Here is a 16,965-nt window from a genome sequence, read left to right on the forward strand (position 1 = left end):
CATCTGCGATGCTGAGCCATGCCAATCGACTGAATGAATGCTCCCGCGTTGGTCTTCTCTCATTGTTAAACGTCTGAAAGTGAATGTTCTCAGTAATTACGTGTTCAACTTCAAAGATTTTGGGTTTATGATTCAGTACCACCACATAATCATGAGTATGATCATTTAACTATGCTTCTGAAAAAAACATCCTGTCGAATGCAAGTGATATTTATAAATAGTTAGATGTTTCTTTGCTTTGAGGATAGCAATAGTATTGCTGAGGTGAAATTAGAATGTGGATTATCTATTAGTAGTGAGTTTTGACCTTTAGCGCGTTTAACATAGAAGTGAGTACAGATGAAACTGAGATTTCAAAGGGCTCGATCTGAAGTGGAAGTTATTTCATAATCTGAATGAGTTTCACACAAACTATGTTGATAAAAGTAGTTCACTTGATTTTATGCTTTATAAAACATTCATACCGTCTCAAAAATGCGTCTAAAAATTTCGGTTAATTATGGACAAAGTTATTTTGGCGAGAATATGTTTCGTGATGAGTTTTACGGAAGCGGACGCCCCCTTCACCTTCGCTTACATGAACATCAATTAGCAGTCAAACGTCATGATACTTCCTCACTTATATCAATACACGTGACAACTGCGGACACTCATTCGATTGGGAAAATGTGGAAATCTTGAACAGAGGAAATTCCAAAAACACTAGAGAATTTTTAGAAGCCTAGCACTCAGGTCAGTCAGCAATCAACAAGCACACTGAAATCTTTCCAATTTATCAACCAATCAGGAAAATGATGCACAAATATGGGGACGAAAATCAAACCGTTGGGAGACACAACCAAAACAAAGAAGTAAACAATGACAAATTTAAGGTCAGTAAGAACCAATCAACATCGAGGTGTACAGAACAAGCTGTGAAACGCATATGGAGAAATTCGAACACTTCACTTCTACCTGAATTTTGTGCTGATGATGTCGTTCAGAAGAACGATGAAAGCTCCACGACCAGACCATCCAGCTCAGAGAACAAAACTCCATCAAATCCAATTGGTACTTTATCTGAATTTACAGCAGGAGAATTGATGTTATTATTATTAGTATTATTATTCACAAACATCTTATGGGTACATAAGTGTTGTGAAGAAACCATTTCGGGTTTCTTCAAAAAATGCCCTAGTACACCATTTTCAGTAATGTTGACATTATACTTGCCATATTTAAAAAAACTTAGAGTAATAATAGTAGAATATTAATAATAATAAATCTGGTCTGTGTAATTGAGAAGAATATTAAATTGGGCTTAAAGAAGGAAATGGAGAAAATAAGGGAATAGAAATAAACCCAAGCAACACAAAAAGGGGAAATAAAGCGGACGAAAGCGTAAATAAAGGGGAAATGTCGCTTTTTCCCCCTTACGTCGTGTATTTGGGGGAAATTTGTCGACAATTCTACGTAATGTACAGTGTTTGAATGAACCGCATCCAGAACTGAAGTTTTCATAAACTTCGACAAATTAAGGCACCACTTAATAAAAAAACAAAAGTATTGTCATAAAAACAAGGTACAAAATACGGAACCAGGCATTCGGTTGATACGCATATAGACTGAGTTCGTTTGTTGTTTAGCTAAAGTGTTCCGACATGCTTTGGAGCCATCACAAAAAACTTACGTGATGCAGGTGAGTGATGTGCTCTCAGATTTCCATGTTCATTGTAACTGGTTACCTTGTAAGGCCAATACTATGAGTTCTATTGAAGTCAGTGAGAATGTTCGTAGACGTAGGGCCACTGTGAACTCGTCACTTTCCCTTGGCTGTCATAGATCCACTTATAACAGAAGGTGGAATAAAATGAGAGCTGCTTTCATGAAAAAATATGACTTTCTTTCGTTCAGTGAGTTTGCTAATGAAAGCACCCTAAAAGGTAACTGAGTTCAACAATGTTGTTTATCAAATTGACAGAAGTAAATAGAGAAATCAGTTTTAATGAAAGTACTTCAACTATTACACCGTCCTCTAGCAACATCAATCAGAGGCTTTCAGATAATAGTGGTATGTACATTTAATTCATACGTGAGTATAGTTCTTATAGGATGTACTGAAGTGAACTTGTGCTCTCAAAAAATCGTGAATCGCAAAGAACTGATGAACGACTTTATGATGTATATAATGTCAAATACATCTCTGAGAATAAGAGATGCTGATCGGGTTCTGTACGGTCTACGATGTCTTATCCCGGACATACCGAAAAGCATCAGAGGTGTTCTGAAGACTTGTCCAAGTGTTCAGCCAAAGTTCATCGGCAGTGGGGTTTACTACCATCTAGGATTGAGAACCAGTCTGCTAAGATACGTTGAGCTTTGGTTGTGTACTATTGATTTTGACTCTTTAAATTTGTATGTCAATATAGATGTGCTTTCTATGTCTAGAAGCTCCAATCAACAGTTATGGCCTATACTAGGACGGATCATTGCCCCTTTTCTATCTACTGATATTGGAATCTTTAGGTGCTCCGTAGTTAGCCATGAACACACATGGATCTCGGTTAAGGACATAAATTGTAAATGTATGGCCATCAATTGTAGGAATTATCTAGTTCTAATCCCATTGCTGCATACTTGGCTGTAAATGCATTTTGTTTCACTAGTGTTTAATAAATGACGACAAATGATTTAATTAAGTCTTATGTTATTTTACGGCTGCATACGAAGTAACCTATATCTATTACTTAAACTTCAGGTGCCTTAACTCACCGCTTTCTGTGATCCTCTGTCAACGAAAAAGACCTTGGTAATCTCTGTGACATCGCGACACAAGGTTACTTTCACGATATCCGAGACAAGATGATAAAGCGTAATAGAAGAAAAGAAAATCAGGTATGTATTAATTTAAAGTGATAACCTCCCTACGGCTTTATGGTTGCAGTCAACAACATTAACAAACATAACCGTAAGTTCAGCTTCAAGTATTTGGCTGTGCCAAAGCAAGTCATTGAGATATGGTTGTGACTTTTTTTCTTTTTTTTAATTCAGAATTCACAGGACGACTACCTCAATTCTCAATAGCCGAACGAACGTGGCTTAAGGGAATAGTCCGTGCAATTGTTTTGATGTTCTACCTAGATTTCAATAAACATTATTTTTTCAAACAGCTTACTGTTTTACTTACATGGGAAACTGTTGAAGTGTTGAGAATGTGTGTTTGAGTGTCAGTTAACTTTTGGTTAAATACACATTCCTTATAAATAAAACATCACCTGTTCCTTCTTTTTCAGATAATTTCAAATAACAATGAATTAGCAATTGCATTGGATATGCAAAACAATCGATGCTTAAGCTTCGGCTCTAGTGTTGTACAATAATACGCTTTTCCTTTTAAATAAAATTCTTCAAAAATGTACCGCTTTTCCACTGCATTGCAGATATATTTTGGTCTGTTGTTGAAAATAAAGGCGAACATAGGAGACCTTTGGGGTTCTGTCAATGGATGGAAAATAGGGGGTTATGTGTGTATTAAGGCGAAAAGTAGGCGATTCTGCGGAAATTTAGGCGAAAAGTAGATAATTCGGCGGATATTTAGGCGAAAAGTAGACAATTCGGCGGATATACAGGCGAAAAGTAGACAATTCAGCGGATATTTAGGTGAAAATTCGACGATTCGGCGGATATTTAGGCGGTAAGTCGGTAATTTGTCGACAAAACGCCGAAGAAGGGGAAAATCCGCATTATTTCCCCCGGACAGTCGAAAAAGGCGACATTCTGGCGCGTTTTCCCCTCTATTTCCCCTTTCTTCGCCTTTATTTCCCCTTTTTGGGTTGTCTGGGAAGGAGACGTGAAATACGCAAACAGTTTAATTGGCGTGTTTATGAACATAAATCAAGAACAAACGACTATGTATATATCGTCAAATTAGTAACAAAAAGTAATTAAGAAAAAACAACCTATTATTGTAGTAAGATATGACGCTAGAATAAATGTTTGTGTAGTCATAGTTTGGAGTGATGCGAGGAAAATCTCAATTGAGTGAAAAGGATAATGAAATATCAATATGTATGAGACACATATGCACAGTGAAGATAAAACGGGTCTGAGAAGTTAATTTAAGTGAAGCACAAGTTATTGTCTTAATTACAAACTTCGTAATCTTAAGAATATTTATTTAGAGGGAAAGAAGAGAGAAAAGAAGTGAACACCTAGTGAAAAGTTTCATCCATGATAATTGCGTAATGAAAAACAAAACGCGGCTGAAATTATTGTTTGTAACGGCCTGTTTTAATATCTGGGCTACCTGTTTCTGCCATCTGATTATTTCAACAAGTTATCTGTTTTTTCATTTGTTTTAACTTATAATTATGTCCATTAATCGCATAACCTATTCAGACGCTTTTATGAAAAGCCTACAACCTTTCGCTGCACAAATTACAAAAAAGTACTATAAAAGACATCGTGGTGGTTGGCAATATGCGTTAAAGAGAATGAACATTAATCGTATGTCGATTCCCAAGCTGCTAAATTCTAACTGCCGATCACTAATCAACAAAGTGGACTATCTGCAATTCCTGCTAATGATTCACAGCATGACTGCCTAGTATCACTACGTGATTTCAAATTTTATCGTCAGGATCTACCAAACAATAAAAAGAGGTGTGGTGGCGGTTTAGACACGTTTGTAAACATAAACTGGTGACGATCTTCGTTTGTGTGTTTTAAGTTTTCAAATGACTTTATCGACTGTCTAACTCTAAGATGTCGTCCAAAACATCTGAATAAATACAAATATGTTTATGTTACCAGTATCTACGCGACTCCAAATTGCACATAATTTGCACTATCTGTTTTCGTTGATGAATCTGTAGTGGCATTGGACAATAGCCACACAATCCACAAAGCTGTGAACACGAGACTACTCAGAAAATAGATATTCAATATTTAACGCGGAGAAATACCTAACAATGGAGAAGGCGCGAACAATGAATTGAATGGACTAGAGTTGATCGAGTAGCATGGATCGGCCATGCAGGCGTGGTCTCTGCTGAATGTTACCTTATATCTTCTATTCATATTAAATATATTGTTCTTTCTCTAGCCTAACCTTGCTCTACATCATGTATTGGTAATTGATACGATACAGTGAGTTGGTGTAGTCGATGGTGTGACTTCCACGTAAGATCTTATAGATTAGGCAGTTATATCATGACAAATCTACAAATTTAGGATTAGGTCTATTATTAGAGCAGTACTAATATCATAGTAGACCATAGTTCTACAAATCCACTGAGTTTGCTGTTACTGTCTTCAGTGATTCACTTTCAGTTGTATGTGGTGATTTCAATTCATGTGACTGTAGCTTCCTTACGTCACTAGGTTACCAAAATTTAGTAGATTTTCCTACCCGTTTGGATGCTCATTTAGACTTCATCTTCATTAATGATGTGGGTAAACGTGCTCCATTGTCTAACTCCGATCACTGCATAATTCGTGTTCTACCTAAAGTATATGGAAAGCGTGGGAAGAGTAAACTCTTACATCAAACCAAGAAAGTCAAATATATGAATTGCTCAGAAGAAAATATCCGAAATCTGAAAAACATGTTTCATACGACTAACTGGGAATTATTTACAGATGACCCACTGGAAAACACTAGTGATGTTATCATTTGTTACCTTAAATTCTGTTTTAATATTTGTTGTCCCATTGAAACCATTTTTGTAAGTTTTGATCGACTTACATCTTCACAAGTAAAACGACTACGGAGGATGAAAGAAAGAATGTACAAGGAGAAGAACTCTAATGAAGTTCGTAAGCTGAATGGTCTGATAAACCTGGAGATTAGACGTCTCAACTGTATGTTTACTCATAAACTCTTGTCTTGCAAAAACTCTCCAAGTATGTGGAAATTCTTTAAAGAACTTACAGGTGACAAACAGTTTAGAAGCGATAACCAGCTGAATGTTTGTGACTTAAATAAGTCTTTTGTACGTCAGTCATCTGATGTGATGCTCCCTCTATCCACGGGTTTAAATAATAGCTGTGTTCCTACTTTCACTGAAACTGATGTACGAAGATGTCTTCAGTCGCTTAAATCATCTCGATGTTTGGGACCTGATGGTATCCCATATATCCTTTTTAAAAAGTGTGCTGACGTCCTATATTATCTGTTCACAAATACCTTTAACAGATCCTTCTCTTCTAATCTCATACCGAAAGTACGGAGAAAGATGAAGATAATTCCTGTACCCAAGATAGCATCTGGTGATAAGAATGTAAAATTTAGACCTATTGCAATAACATAACTTTTCCTGAAAACAATGGAAAAGTTATTAATACTTCCACTTCAGCCTGCGATAAAAGAGCATATTGATCGTATCAGTTTGCTTACAGATGCAAAAGAAGCATCTTAGATGTTGTTGCTGTTCTGCGTCACAATATAGTGTTCAACTTAGAAAAGGGTAAGAAGTATGTTCGATGTGCTTTTATGGACTATACTTCAGCTTTTGATTCTATACCAAGACAACGTGTACTTAACAAGTTAATCAGAGTCAATACGGACAGCTGGATAACCAACTGGCTATGTTCCTACCTCTCTGGAAGGGAACAGTACATTGTACTTGGAGGAAAGTGTTCAGAGTCTCTACTGTCTCATGAAGGTGTACCACAAGGAGCTGTTTTCTCACCTCTTCTTTTCTCTTTTTTTCTGCATGATCTGCCATCTTCCACAGAAAACACTTTTGTGAAATATGCGGATGATCTCACTGTATGTATGCCTATCTCTTCCTCTTTACACCCCATAGAAATGAATGAGTTTTTGTCTCGTATTGATTGTTGGTCTGCTGGTAATGGTCTCATACTTAGTCCGTTTAAATGTCAAGCTATTAACTTTAGCATGAGACATGAACGGAATATGAACACTATTTTGAGATCCCATAATGCTTGTACCATCGGAGACTCTTCGATGAACTCAGTGTCGAAAGTCACTTATCTTGGTGTCATCTTTTCCTCTGATCTGTCTTGGTCTTCCCACGTTTTATTGTTATCGAAGAAGGTTTTCCGTCTGGCTTACTACATAAAGAGATTGCATGCTCTTGGAATTACTTGTCATTTACTCTTACATTTGGTCAATTCTTGCATATTACCTATTATTCTTTACCGTTCTCCATTATCTTTTCCTGGGATTTTGAGAAAAGACTTTGTATTGCGGAGAGTGCTGAAGGCAGTTAGCAAGGTGTGTGGTGAATCTTTCGAAGTCATAATTAATATGGTTGTGGATAGACATTTAAAATCATGCAAACTTCTGGCAGGTGTTATTTTATCAGATACTAACCATCCCCTTCACTCTTATCTTTCTCCTTGTATATCTTCTGGTAGAACGAGACGTAATTACATTAAAATCCATGCACGCAAGCAAACGTATAAAAGTCCTATAATACCTTACCTAGCAAATATACTCTGTGACGAACAGGTTGTCAGAGTTAACCTAGTCAATAACCTGCATTCTTAACATGTCTCTAACTTGAAAAGTTGTACAGTTTTTCGGTTTTTTTTAAAAACCTTATTTATTTTTTTGTATTTGTTACTGTGTTTTTTTGTTGTTGCGTGAGTAACTTGTTGAAGTAGCCTGTGCTGAGAATTATATATTGTACCAAAATATAATATTGAATTAAGCCAGTAATAATAATAATAATAACAGTGCTACACACCGTGTAAAGACTAAGGCCAACCCGTATTTCCGAGACTGGTTTGTGAAAAGCTAAGTTTGGCCAAAAATGAATTTGCACATGTGACAGACTTGGGAATATTCTGGACATCAAAAAGCCCATGGACAACTACATTTCACATGCTCCCTAGAAAAGACAACAGTGACTGACATCTGACAGGAAACTATCGATAATTCAGTGGGGAGAGCACTCCCGCTTGCTATCTGTTGCCGTGTCTACGATCTGAGGGAAACTTTGAAAAGTACCAACGTCCTTCGAAAACCGACTTGGTTGAAGTGTATGATCGGATTCCTGTGGCTGCTGACGACATTCACATAATAAAATTCATCACTCCCTGAAGATCCTATGAATATTTGCATATCAGTTTCTGTTTGAAAAGTACTGCACAAACTTGTAGTGAATGGCCTTATGTCAAGCGCCCATAGGCTATTCTAGCTTCTGAACACCTATTTATCCATTCTTCTCAAGCTACATTTTGACTTTGTTACCACTTCACTCACTAATCCTGACTAATTTTATATGATCATATATGCGTATATTGTTTAATCTATTCATAACATGTCTGTAACTTATTTTCGTTTGACTAAAAATATCTGTTCTTTCTTAATTAAGTAGAGTCGGCTGACTTACCTTCTCCACCGAATTATATTTTTTTCACTTCCCCCTCTCCTCTTCTCTTTCTCCGTTTCAGTTCCTTGATAGTTCATCTGGATCAACGACTGTATGATATATAGGTATTTGTAGGATCCAAACTACGGTTTGGATGTTGAAGAATAGCCTCCCGTGACTTTAGACACGCGCCCTTTCCCGTCGAAATCAGAACAAGTAATCGGGTAACTAGCGGTTCTATAATTCATAATAAATTCAATGTAAATCGTTACCTAAACAAATATTATCACCCGGCTATTCAACCAATGATTGTTCAATCAATTAAATCTAAATTACAATAAATAAAGAAGTTGATAGAAGATGAGGAAAAATTACCAATCACAACCAATGAACGTTACTCTATCCTGACTGGATAGATCACACACAACAGGAGGAACAAATCAATATGGCTACCGCCAAGAACAAGTGTCAAGTAAAACAACGCAGATGCAGTTCAGGAAGAAACACAAACTTAGTGAATGCGTAATAAAAACAAAAACTATAACAAAAATACAAATATTAACAATTCAAATGTGATCAAAATACAACAATGTACAACTAATGTGATCAATAGGAATAAAGTACAAGTATATACATGGAGGGATTTTCACCAACACACAACACACTCAAAATGGATCTTACACCGGCCCCCAAAATCCCTCCATACCACACAAGCTACCTTGATGCCTACGGTCATGGTTCATTATATAACATGTCACACCATAGGAACGAGTAGGACTTACGACAGTACGCCTACTCGACCTAACTACATTAATAACACGAGGAACTAATTCGAGCCTTCAAGGAGGCATAATCTACGTATATCTCTCCTGACTAATCCACCGTTCGTACGAACAACCACTGTTCTAACTCTTCCGTCGTCATCTATTTCACAATCTTCAACTACGCCTAAGGGCCATTTTCCACGAGTCGATATGTCCGAAGCTACAATCACTACATCCCCTTTCTGAAAATTGCGGTGTTCAACTAACCACTTTTGACGTTTTTGTAGGGACGGTAAATACTCTCTTAACCACCTTTTCCAAAACACATTAGCAAGATGATTAATCTGTTTCCAACGTTTGTCATATTTATCTCTGATGCTACCTTCTTCGACTATTCCGTCACATTCTCTCAATAATAACAAACTATTTGGCGACAAGGCTAGTTTATCGTTAGCATCTTGAACGACCGGAGTTAAGGGTCGATCGTTCAATATCCTTTCAATCTCGATCAAATAAGTGTTTAAAGTCTCATCGGTTGGAGTCTGCTCTCTAGTTATCAACAATAACAGTCGGCGTATGGACCTAATCATCCTTTCCCAAACTCCACCCCTGTGGCTGGATGAGGGCGGGTTAAAATGCCACTGAATTTGTCTAGCTGACAGTTCTTTGTCTATTTTCTGTTGATTCAACTGTTGCACAAATCTCCTTAATTCAGAAACCGTACCCACGAAATTTGACCCATTGTCACTGTAAATTTCGGCAGGTTTCCCTCTTCTTCCAATAAAACGTAACAAGGCTATTATAAACGAATCAGTATTCAAACTATGTGTCATTTCAATATGTACTGCTCGGGTTTGCAAGCAAGTAAACATACATCCATATCTTTTTTCTAATGATCTTCCTCTTTTGACAAAAAGAGGTCCAAAGTAGTCTACTCTCATGTCTGAGAAGCTATACCATCCTTGTTGCACTCTACAAGCTGGAAGTGGTGCCATCAATTGTTGCCCTGTAACCATCGTATACCGCCGGCATGTCACACACTTTCCTATCACTCTCTTAACCGTGCTGGTTCCTTTTTTTATCCAATACCTTTTTCGAATCATGGCCAATACTTGTGACGTTCCTGTGTGCCCTTGTTCCTTATGATAATGTCTAATTATCATTTCTGTCACTAAGTGTCGACTGGGCAATATTATTGGATATTTAAAGGCATTTGAGAAATCTAAGTAACTTAGTCGGCCTCCAACAGAGAGTAACCCATCAAGCATTATCGGTGATAAGCCCTTCAGGTCATTGTGACTAACTACTTTACCATTGTTTTTAAATCCACTAAGTATTTCTCCACACACTTCTTTCTGAACCATCAACAAAATTTTACGCTTGGCGATGTCAAGTTCTTTGACCTTTAAACATCCTAGATGAACGGATCCTTCGTGACTCGGTGAACGAAGCACCATCAGAAATTCTATGAACCTTCTAAGCCAGGCTACGGCCTTGACTAATTTCAACCACTCGGAGTAATGAGAGAGAATAGGTGACATGTTGTGCTTTATACTACTCAAGTTAACCACAGCAGTTTTTCTAAACTCAATATCGTCAGGAGTAGGTTCCGGACAGTCAGTGATTGTTGTACAGAATTCACCATGCAGTAAGGTAGGACATTTGAACCAAGATTCCAGATCAGTCATTTTTTGTATACCTCTTGATGTCCAATCGGCTGGATTCTGTGACGACTTTACATAATTCGATTGTTCAACCTTCGTATACTGGTGCACCACAGAGAGGCGGTTGGCTATATAGGTGCTATATCGGTTCTCCATATTCTTAATGTAGTATAACACTATCATGGAATCTGTATGGAAGTTTACTTCGCAGAAAAAATTAGGCAGACTTCTCCGTAATACTTCACTAAGCCTCACACTTAACACCGCTGCCGCCATCTCAAGTCTCGGTATAGTGACTTGTCTGATAGGTGCTACCCTAGACTTGCTGTACAACAAGATACAATATGGTGGCTCCTTCAAATAGCTGACTCGTGCGTACGCAACTGCTCCATAACCAACTTCTGAAGCATCACTGAACAAGTGCAATTCCACTTTCGCGTCGGGTTCGTTGATTTTCCTCTTGATACCTCGAGCTACCGTGACGCGACCTATCTGACGCATAAAACTTACCCAGCCTAGCCACGCGGACATGTATGGCTCGTTGAGAGGCTGATCCCAGCCTATTTGGGACCTACATAATTTTTGCAAGAGAAGTTTGGCAGTAAGACAGACTGGAGCAATCAGACCCAGAGGATCGAACAGAGAAGAAACTATAGATAAAATACCTCTCCTAGTCAGAGGCCTTTCCGGTGCATCAAAGTAAAACTTAAATACATCTTGTTTAAAATCCCATTCTACACCTAGGGTTCGATGAGTAGTGTCGTAATCCGTTGACATTTCTATCAAGGACTGTTCTTTACATACATCAGGCAAGATGGTCCTTACCTCCTCCGAGTTGGTAACCCATTTCTTTAGTTTGAAACCTCCTCTACACAATAATTCACTTATCTGCTTGACGAAACTCTTTGCTTGATCACAAGTGGGAAAAGATACCAAGCAATCATCAACATAGAAATTATTCTTAACAGCATCTACGACATAACCATCATAACCGTCAGAGAATATTTGGGCCGTCTTATTCAAGGCAAAGTTCGCGCAAAACGGCGATGATATGGCGCCAAACGGATGAGATGTCATTTGAAACTCGGATGGTTCTTTCGACATGTCCCCCCCCTGCCACCACAGAAATCTTAAAGCTCCTCGATCAGACTCAGGGACCTTCACTTGCATGAACATTTCTTCAACATCCGCAGAGACTGCGATTGCTTCCTTGCGAAAACGCAATAATATGCACACTAACTCAGCAGTTGTGTCGGGTCCTTGATAAATCATATCATTTAGAGAAACACCCGCAAACTTAGTGGCACAGTCAAGGACCACTCTCAGTTTTTCTGGCTTTTTCGGGTTTATAACTGCATGGTGAGGCAAGTACCAACGGGGGCGATAACTAGGTTGCAATTGTATTTCAGGGATCTTCTCCGCATAGCCCTTAATAAAATTACTTTCGATACCTTTTGTATACTTGATATATAGAATGTCATCTTTCAACAATCTACGCTTCAAACTCTGTAGTCTACTGCTTGCCACTTCATAATTCCCCCCTTTCATATTTGGGTTCACTTTCCATGGTATAGGAACTACAAAATGACCATTTTCGAAGCGTTTGCCCTCTTCCACAATCCTTATAGCCGCCTTATCTTCTAGTGATGCTGATTTATCATTTGAATAAACACCAGAAAACTCTACATCATAAAGTTTACGTATTTCGTTCTCCAAGGTCTGTATCTTACTGGTATGATTGACCACTCTTTTCCTATATTCCGGATACGACGCAGGTCCGAAGACCGTCCAACCCAACAACGTCTTCACAGCGTACGGGCTTTTTCTCCCACCCAACCGCTGGTCTAACACCCAGTGTGCTTCTGGTACGTCGCAACCAATCAACAGCAGAACCTCTTCAGAGTCTAAGTTATCTATCGGTACATCCCTTAAATGTGGCCACTTAACTAGGCTGTTCACTGCCGACTTTGTTGGCTTATGACCTGGTATACCTGCCACAATCAGAGCTCCTTCACTCGTAACATGTTCAGATCGATCTAAAGAATATACCTCAAAAGGCGCACTCGTGACCTCCATTGTTCTATTACCGCCCACAGTCTCAACTACCACTGATGCTTCGTCTTCGCTCAGCCCGAGAGACCTCAAACAGTTTGACTTTATCAGTGTCACATCAGAACCGTTGTCCAACAGAGCATAACCCACAATCTCGGCTTTTCGCGATTTCAACCGTACGGGAATCATGCCTAAACACACTTGACTGATTAGTGATTTAGTATATCCGCAACAACTCAAGATACCAGGTTTCTCACTCTCGCTGTGCAACAAAGAATGATGTTTCTTTTCACAACCCTCAAGGTTACAACGCTTCGTCAGCTTACATTCCTTAACTCTATGTCCTTGTCTAAGACAGACGAAACAGATACCCTTGCTTTTAGCGTGAGACCATCGGTCTTGAACTGTAAGCGCTAAGAACTGTGGACATTTATCAATGGCATGGTCGTAGGAACACATACTGCATTTAGTTTTCATTGTCGAACTATTCCCTTGCTCTGATTGTACGTGACAGTTCGTCTTTACGTTATGTCCTTTTCTAGAACGGTTTGCTAACCGTCCAAATTTACTACAAGCCACTCTCGCACGCGATGCGATAAACTGAGTGAGCTCGTCGAAGGTCGGCTCCCTGTTATCTTCAGTCAATTTATCCACCCAGTCCGCCCACTGGGCTTGCATAGGTTGAGGCAAGAGTCTCACTATTCTTTCCAAGGTAACTAAGGAATTTAGATCAGAAGTATAATTCATCTGTTCCAAGACCATGGCACAGTTTTCCATTTTAATAGCCAAGTTTGATAGTTGGTCCCCATCAATATACTCAAAATTCACAGCACTGAATAAGTCCTCTAGTGTTTCTCGAGCAATTACGTGAGACTGTCCGAAAAAACGTTTTAAAATCTCCCTTGCTCTTTTATAGCCAGAGGATGCCTCCATCATGACGCAACCTTCAATAGCTGTTTTAGCCTTGCCCTTACAGTAGTGTATCAAATAGAGCAAGTGCTGGCTATCATCCGTGACTCTTGATGCTACATACGTCTCAAATTGCCTTATAAATTTCCAATAACCTCTTGGCTCTCCATCGAAATAACTCAGTTCAACCTTTGGTAGCTCTGGGCCAACAACATGGACTATAGGCGACATGCTCTTTCCTAGTAATTCAGGCCTTTGCTCCTCCTTTAAACTAAGGTTTTTTACATCATCTGACATCGAATTAAGGCTAGAATCACTGCCATGATAATTAACCCTATTTAAGTCTGAACCATGACCCTTAAGGACGTCAAAAGGCACTTGCTTGACAATAGGGGATTCTTCGTTAACATCGACGAACTTTGAGCCTGATCTCCTTCGACAATTAACTGGCATTATAAGCGACACGACCAATTATTTCCAGAAAATCCGTGAACGATTACCAAAGGATTTCGACCAAGTAATAATTGTTTAGAACTGTAGGATCCAAACTACGGTTTGGATGTTGAAGAATAGCCTCCCGTGACTTTAGACACGCGCCCTTTCCCGTCGAAATCAGAACAAGTAATCGGGTAACTAGCGGTTCTATAATTCATAATAAATTTAATGTAAATCGTTACCTAAACAAATATTATCACCCGGCTATTCAACCAATGATTGTTCAATCAATTAAATCTAAATTACAATAAATAAAGAAGTTGATAGAAGATGAGGAAAAATTACCAATCACAACCAATGAACGTTACTCTATCCTGACTGGATAGATCACACACAACAGGAGGAACAAATCAATATGGCTACCGCCAAGAACAAGTGTCAAGTAAAACAACGCAGATGCAGTTCAGGAAGAAACACAAACTTAGTGAATGCGTAATAAAAACAAAAACTATAACAAAAATACAAATATTAACAATTCAAATGTGATCAAAATACAACAATGTACAACTAATGTGATCAATAGGAATAAAGTACAAGTATATACATGGAGGGATTTTCACCAACACACAACACATTCAAAATGGATCTTACAGTATTCGGAATCCGTTTTCGTATTTGCCGTGGTTTTATTCCGTTGTTCACTGACGTGATTAAGGTCGAATATTATCTTCGAGGGTAGCCGTCTTGTGTGTTTGGATAGAAGTCATCATACGACATAACTAGAGTCAGATAATGAGCCATCAATGACTTTCTAGAAATTCATCGTTTACACTTATGTTTGTGGATGCTTGGTCCTGAGTCCAGACAGAGAATCCTACCTCCAGCATCCGGACCTTGTTTCCCAACGATCTCATAAATCGCATTACTATCAGCGTTCAGGAATGTCGAGGCGCAACCGACTCCCTAGATTTTCTCGGATATACTACTGGTTTCCAGGGCATCCGCCTTATGAAATACAAAGTAGCGGACATTCCGGAATACCCGAAACCGACTTTTGTCAAGTAATTACGCATGTATAACGAACTAGCAAGTTTTTACTAACGGTTCATACCGAGTTGTACGCCTACCATGATATCCTTAAACGACCAACCTCATGGAAATGCAGAATTCATCTGTTTGGACGACAACGCGATAAAAGCACTCTTCACAGATAATAAACCTATAGCAAAGGCGGTTATGCCAACACACACGAGTATACTGAAGCATCCATTAATATCGCAGTAGACGTACTCGACTCTGAAATCGGAGTCTTACAACGATGGGTAAACAACACCTGACAACCTCCGACATTCTTCTCGAGACGGTTGAAGGACATTTATTCGAGGTACAACACTTTCGGTAAGGAGCTCTAAGACACGTATTGTGCTGTACGGTACTCCCAACACTCTGTAGAAGGCCGAGAATTCACTCTCTTTGCCCACCACGAACCTCTTACCTTCTCCCCAAGCTCATCTTCAGATAATTACACCCCTCGAGAGCCTCGACAAATCGACTAAATTCCTCGGTTTACTTCAGATTTACAATGCATTTATTGAACAAACAGTTTGGTTGCGGACGCTTTGCCTCGTATAAATTCCTTGAAGGGTTTCCAGAGTTGAGAGACTCCTAAGTCCGCAATGATCTTCGACATGAGTTGTCAACGGCGACCCCTAGATTGAGAATCAAACTGGTGGGAATAGGTAAGAAAACTGTAATGCATCCACAGGTGGCGATCGTTTATTCATGCCGAAACATTTTGGACGCAGTGTTTTCAATACAATGTGTAGACTTCCTGGTCGAGTTAATTGTCCTACCATCAATCTCATAAGAGAACAATTTTGCTGGTCTGATATGAATAAACATGAATTACATGACTACGAACAATCACCTACCACACACAGGGCAACGGGTCCGTAGACAGCTTTCATCGACTGTTGAAAGCTTTACATTCGGATGCAAATCTATCGAAATGCACTGACATACATCCACTCGTGTTACTCCGAATTCGTAATCCAACAGTAGTTGACGTTGTATGCAGTGCAGCTAGACTAGTTTATAGCACGAAATTTGTGGAATTCGTGGATACCTCAATTTTTTTTCATGAACGTAGATCTATTCTCCTGCATACAAACGCGATTCATACAAGTAAACCACTTCTACTCGAATGTCGTTAACTGTTGTTTTCGTTCAACCCGCCTTACTATTTTGTGCGCACGAAGTATCCTGACAGTTCTTTAGAGTACAAACCTATGTACTATATCAGTGATAGGATCGGAACTTAAGGTGAAATCAGCACCAATCGGCTAGAGTCTAGTTACTTAGAGGAAAAGTTCTTTGACGGTGGTACCACCAAAACTTTCGAGAGATACAAAAATACTACGACTACAATGCAGTTCCTGGGAGTTAATGACCTTGCCGAAACATCAACGGTATCTGACAACCAGCCTACAACGTTTCACATCGGAAGGTCTGAGAGGTTCTCAGAGCACTTGGATGACAATCATATGTTATACATGTTAGACATTATTATATACTCTCCCGTGTTATGCCGCCACTTGGTTGGATTGCCAATTCTTATTGCGTGAAACAATAAAAAAATAACTCATTTAAATGTGATTCTCAACAGATTTTGTCGAAAAGTCTAATCAAAATATTTTCAATATGCTCATATATATGTGTTTATATTATTCTTTATAAAATATCCGAAAGAGGCCTTTTGTGTCAGTTTTCTCACTGCCTCATGATATACATAAACGTATAAATCTATTTTCTTCGTCACAG

The 16,965-nt window shown here is 38.8% G+C and overlaps 1 protein-coding gene across 1 annotated transcript; it reads left to right on the forward strand.

Annotated features, from left to right (window-relative positions):
- The first annotated feature begins 1,592 nt into the window (after positions 1–1,592).
- On the forward strand, positions 1,593–3,362 carry MS3_00000049 (uncharacterized protein). Its single transcript, XM_051207973.1, has 3 exons — positions 1,593–1,922; positions 1,961–2,050; positions 2,091–3,362. Exons 1-3 carry the CDS (start codon positions 1,673–1,675, stop codon positions 2,624–2,626), a joined length of 876 nt encoding a protein of 291 aa, XP_051073404.1. The 5' UTR covers positions 1,593–1,672; the 3' UTR covers positions 2,627–3,362.
- Positions 3,363–16,965: the final 13,603 nt, after the last annotated feature.

Source organism: Schistosoma haematobium, chromosome 1, assembly GCF_000699445.3.
Source record: "Schistosoma haematobium chromosome 1, whole genome shotgun sequence".
Taxonomy (NCBI): domain Eukaryota; kingdom Metazoa; phylum Platyhelminthes; class Trematoda; order Strigeidida; family Schistosomatidae; genus Schistosoma; species Schistosoma haematobium.

Excerpts from the sequence above, each read along its gene's own strand:
- MS3_00000049 (XM_051207973.1), top strand. The coding sequence starts at position 1,673 with ATGCAGGTGAGTGATGTGCTCTCAGATTTCCATGTTCATTGTAACTGG. Across the intron at positions 1,923-1,960 it reads TAATGAAAGCACCCTAAAAG|AAGTAAATAGAGAAATCAGT; the intron begins GTAACTGAGTTC and ends TCAAATTGACAG. Across the intron at positions 2,051-2,090 it reads GAGGCTTTCAGATAATAGTG|GATGTACTGAAGTGAACTTG; the intron begins GTATGTACATTT and ends TAGTTCTTATAG.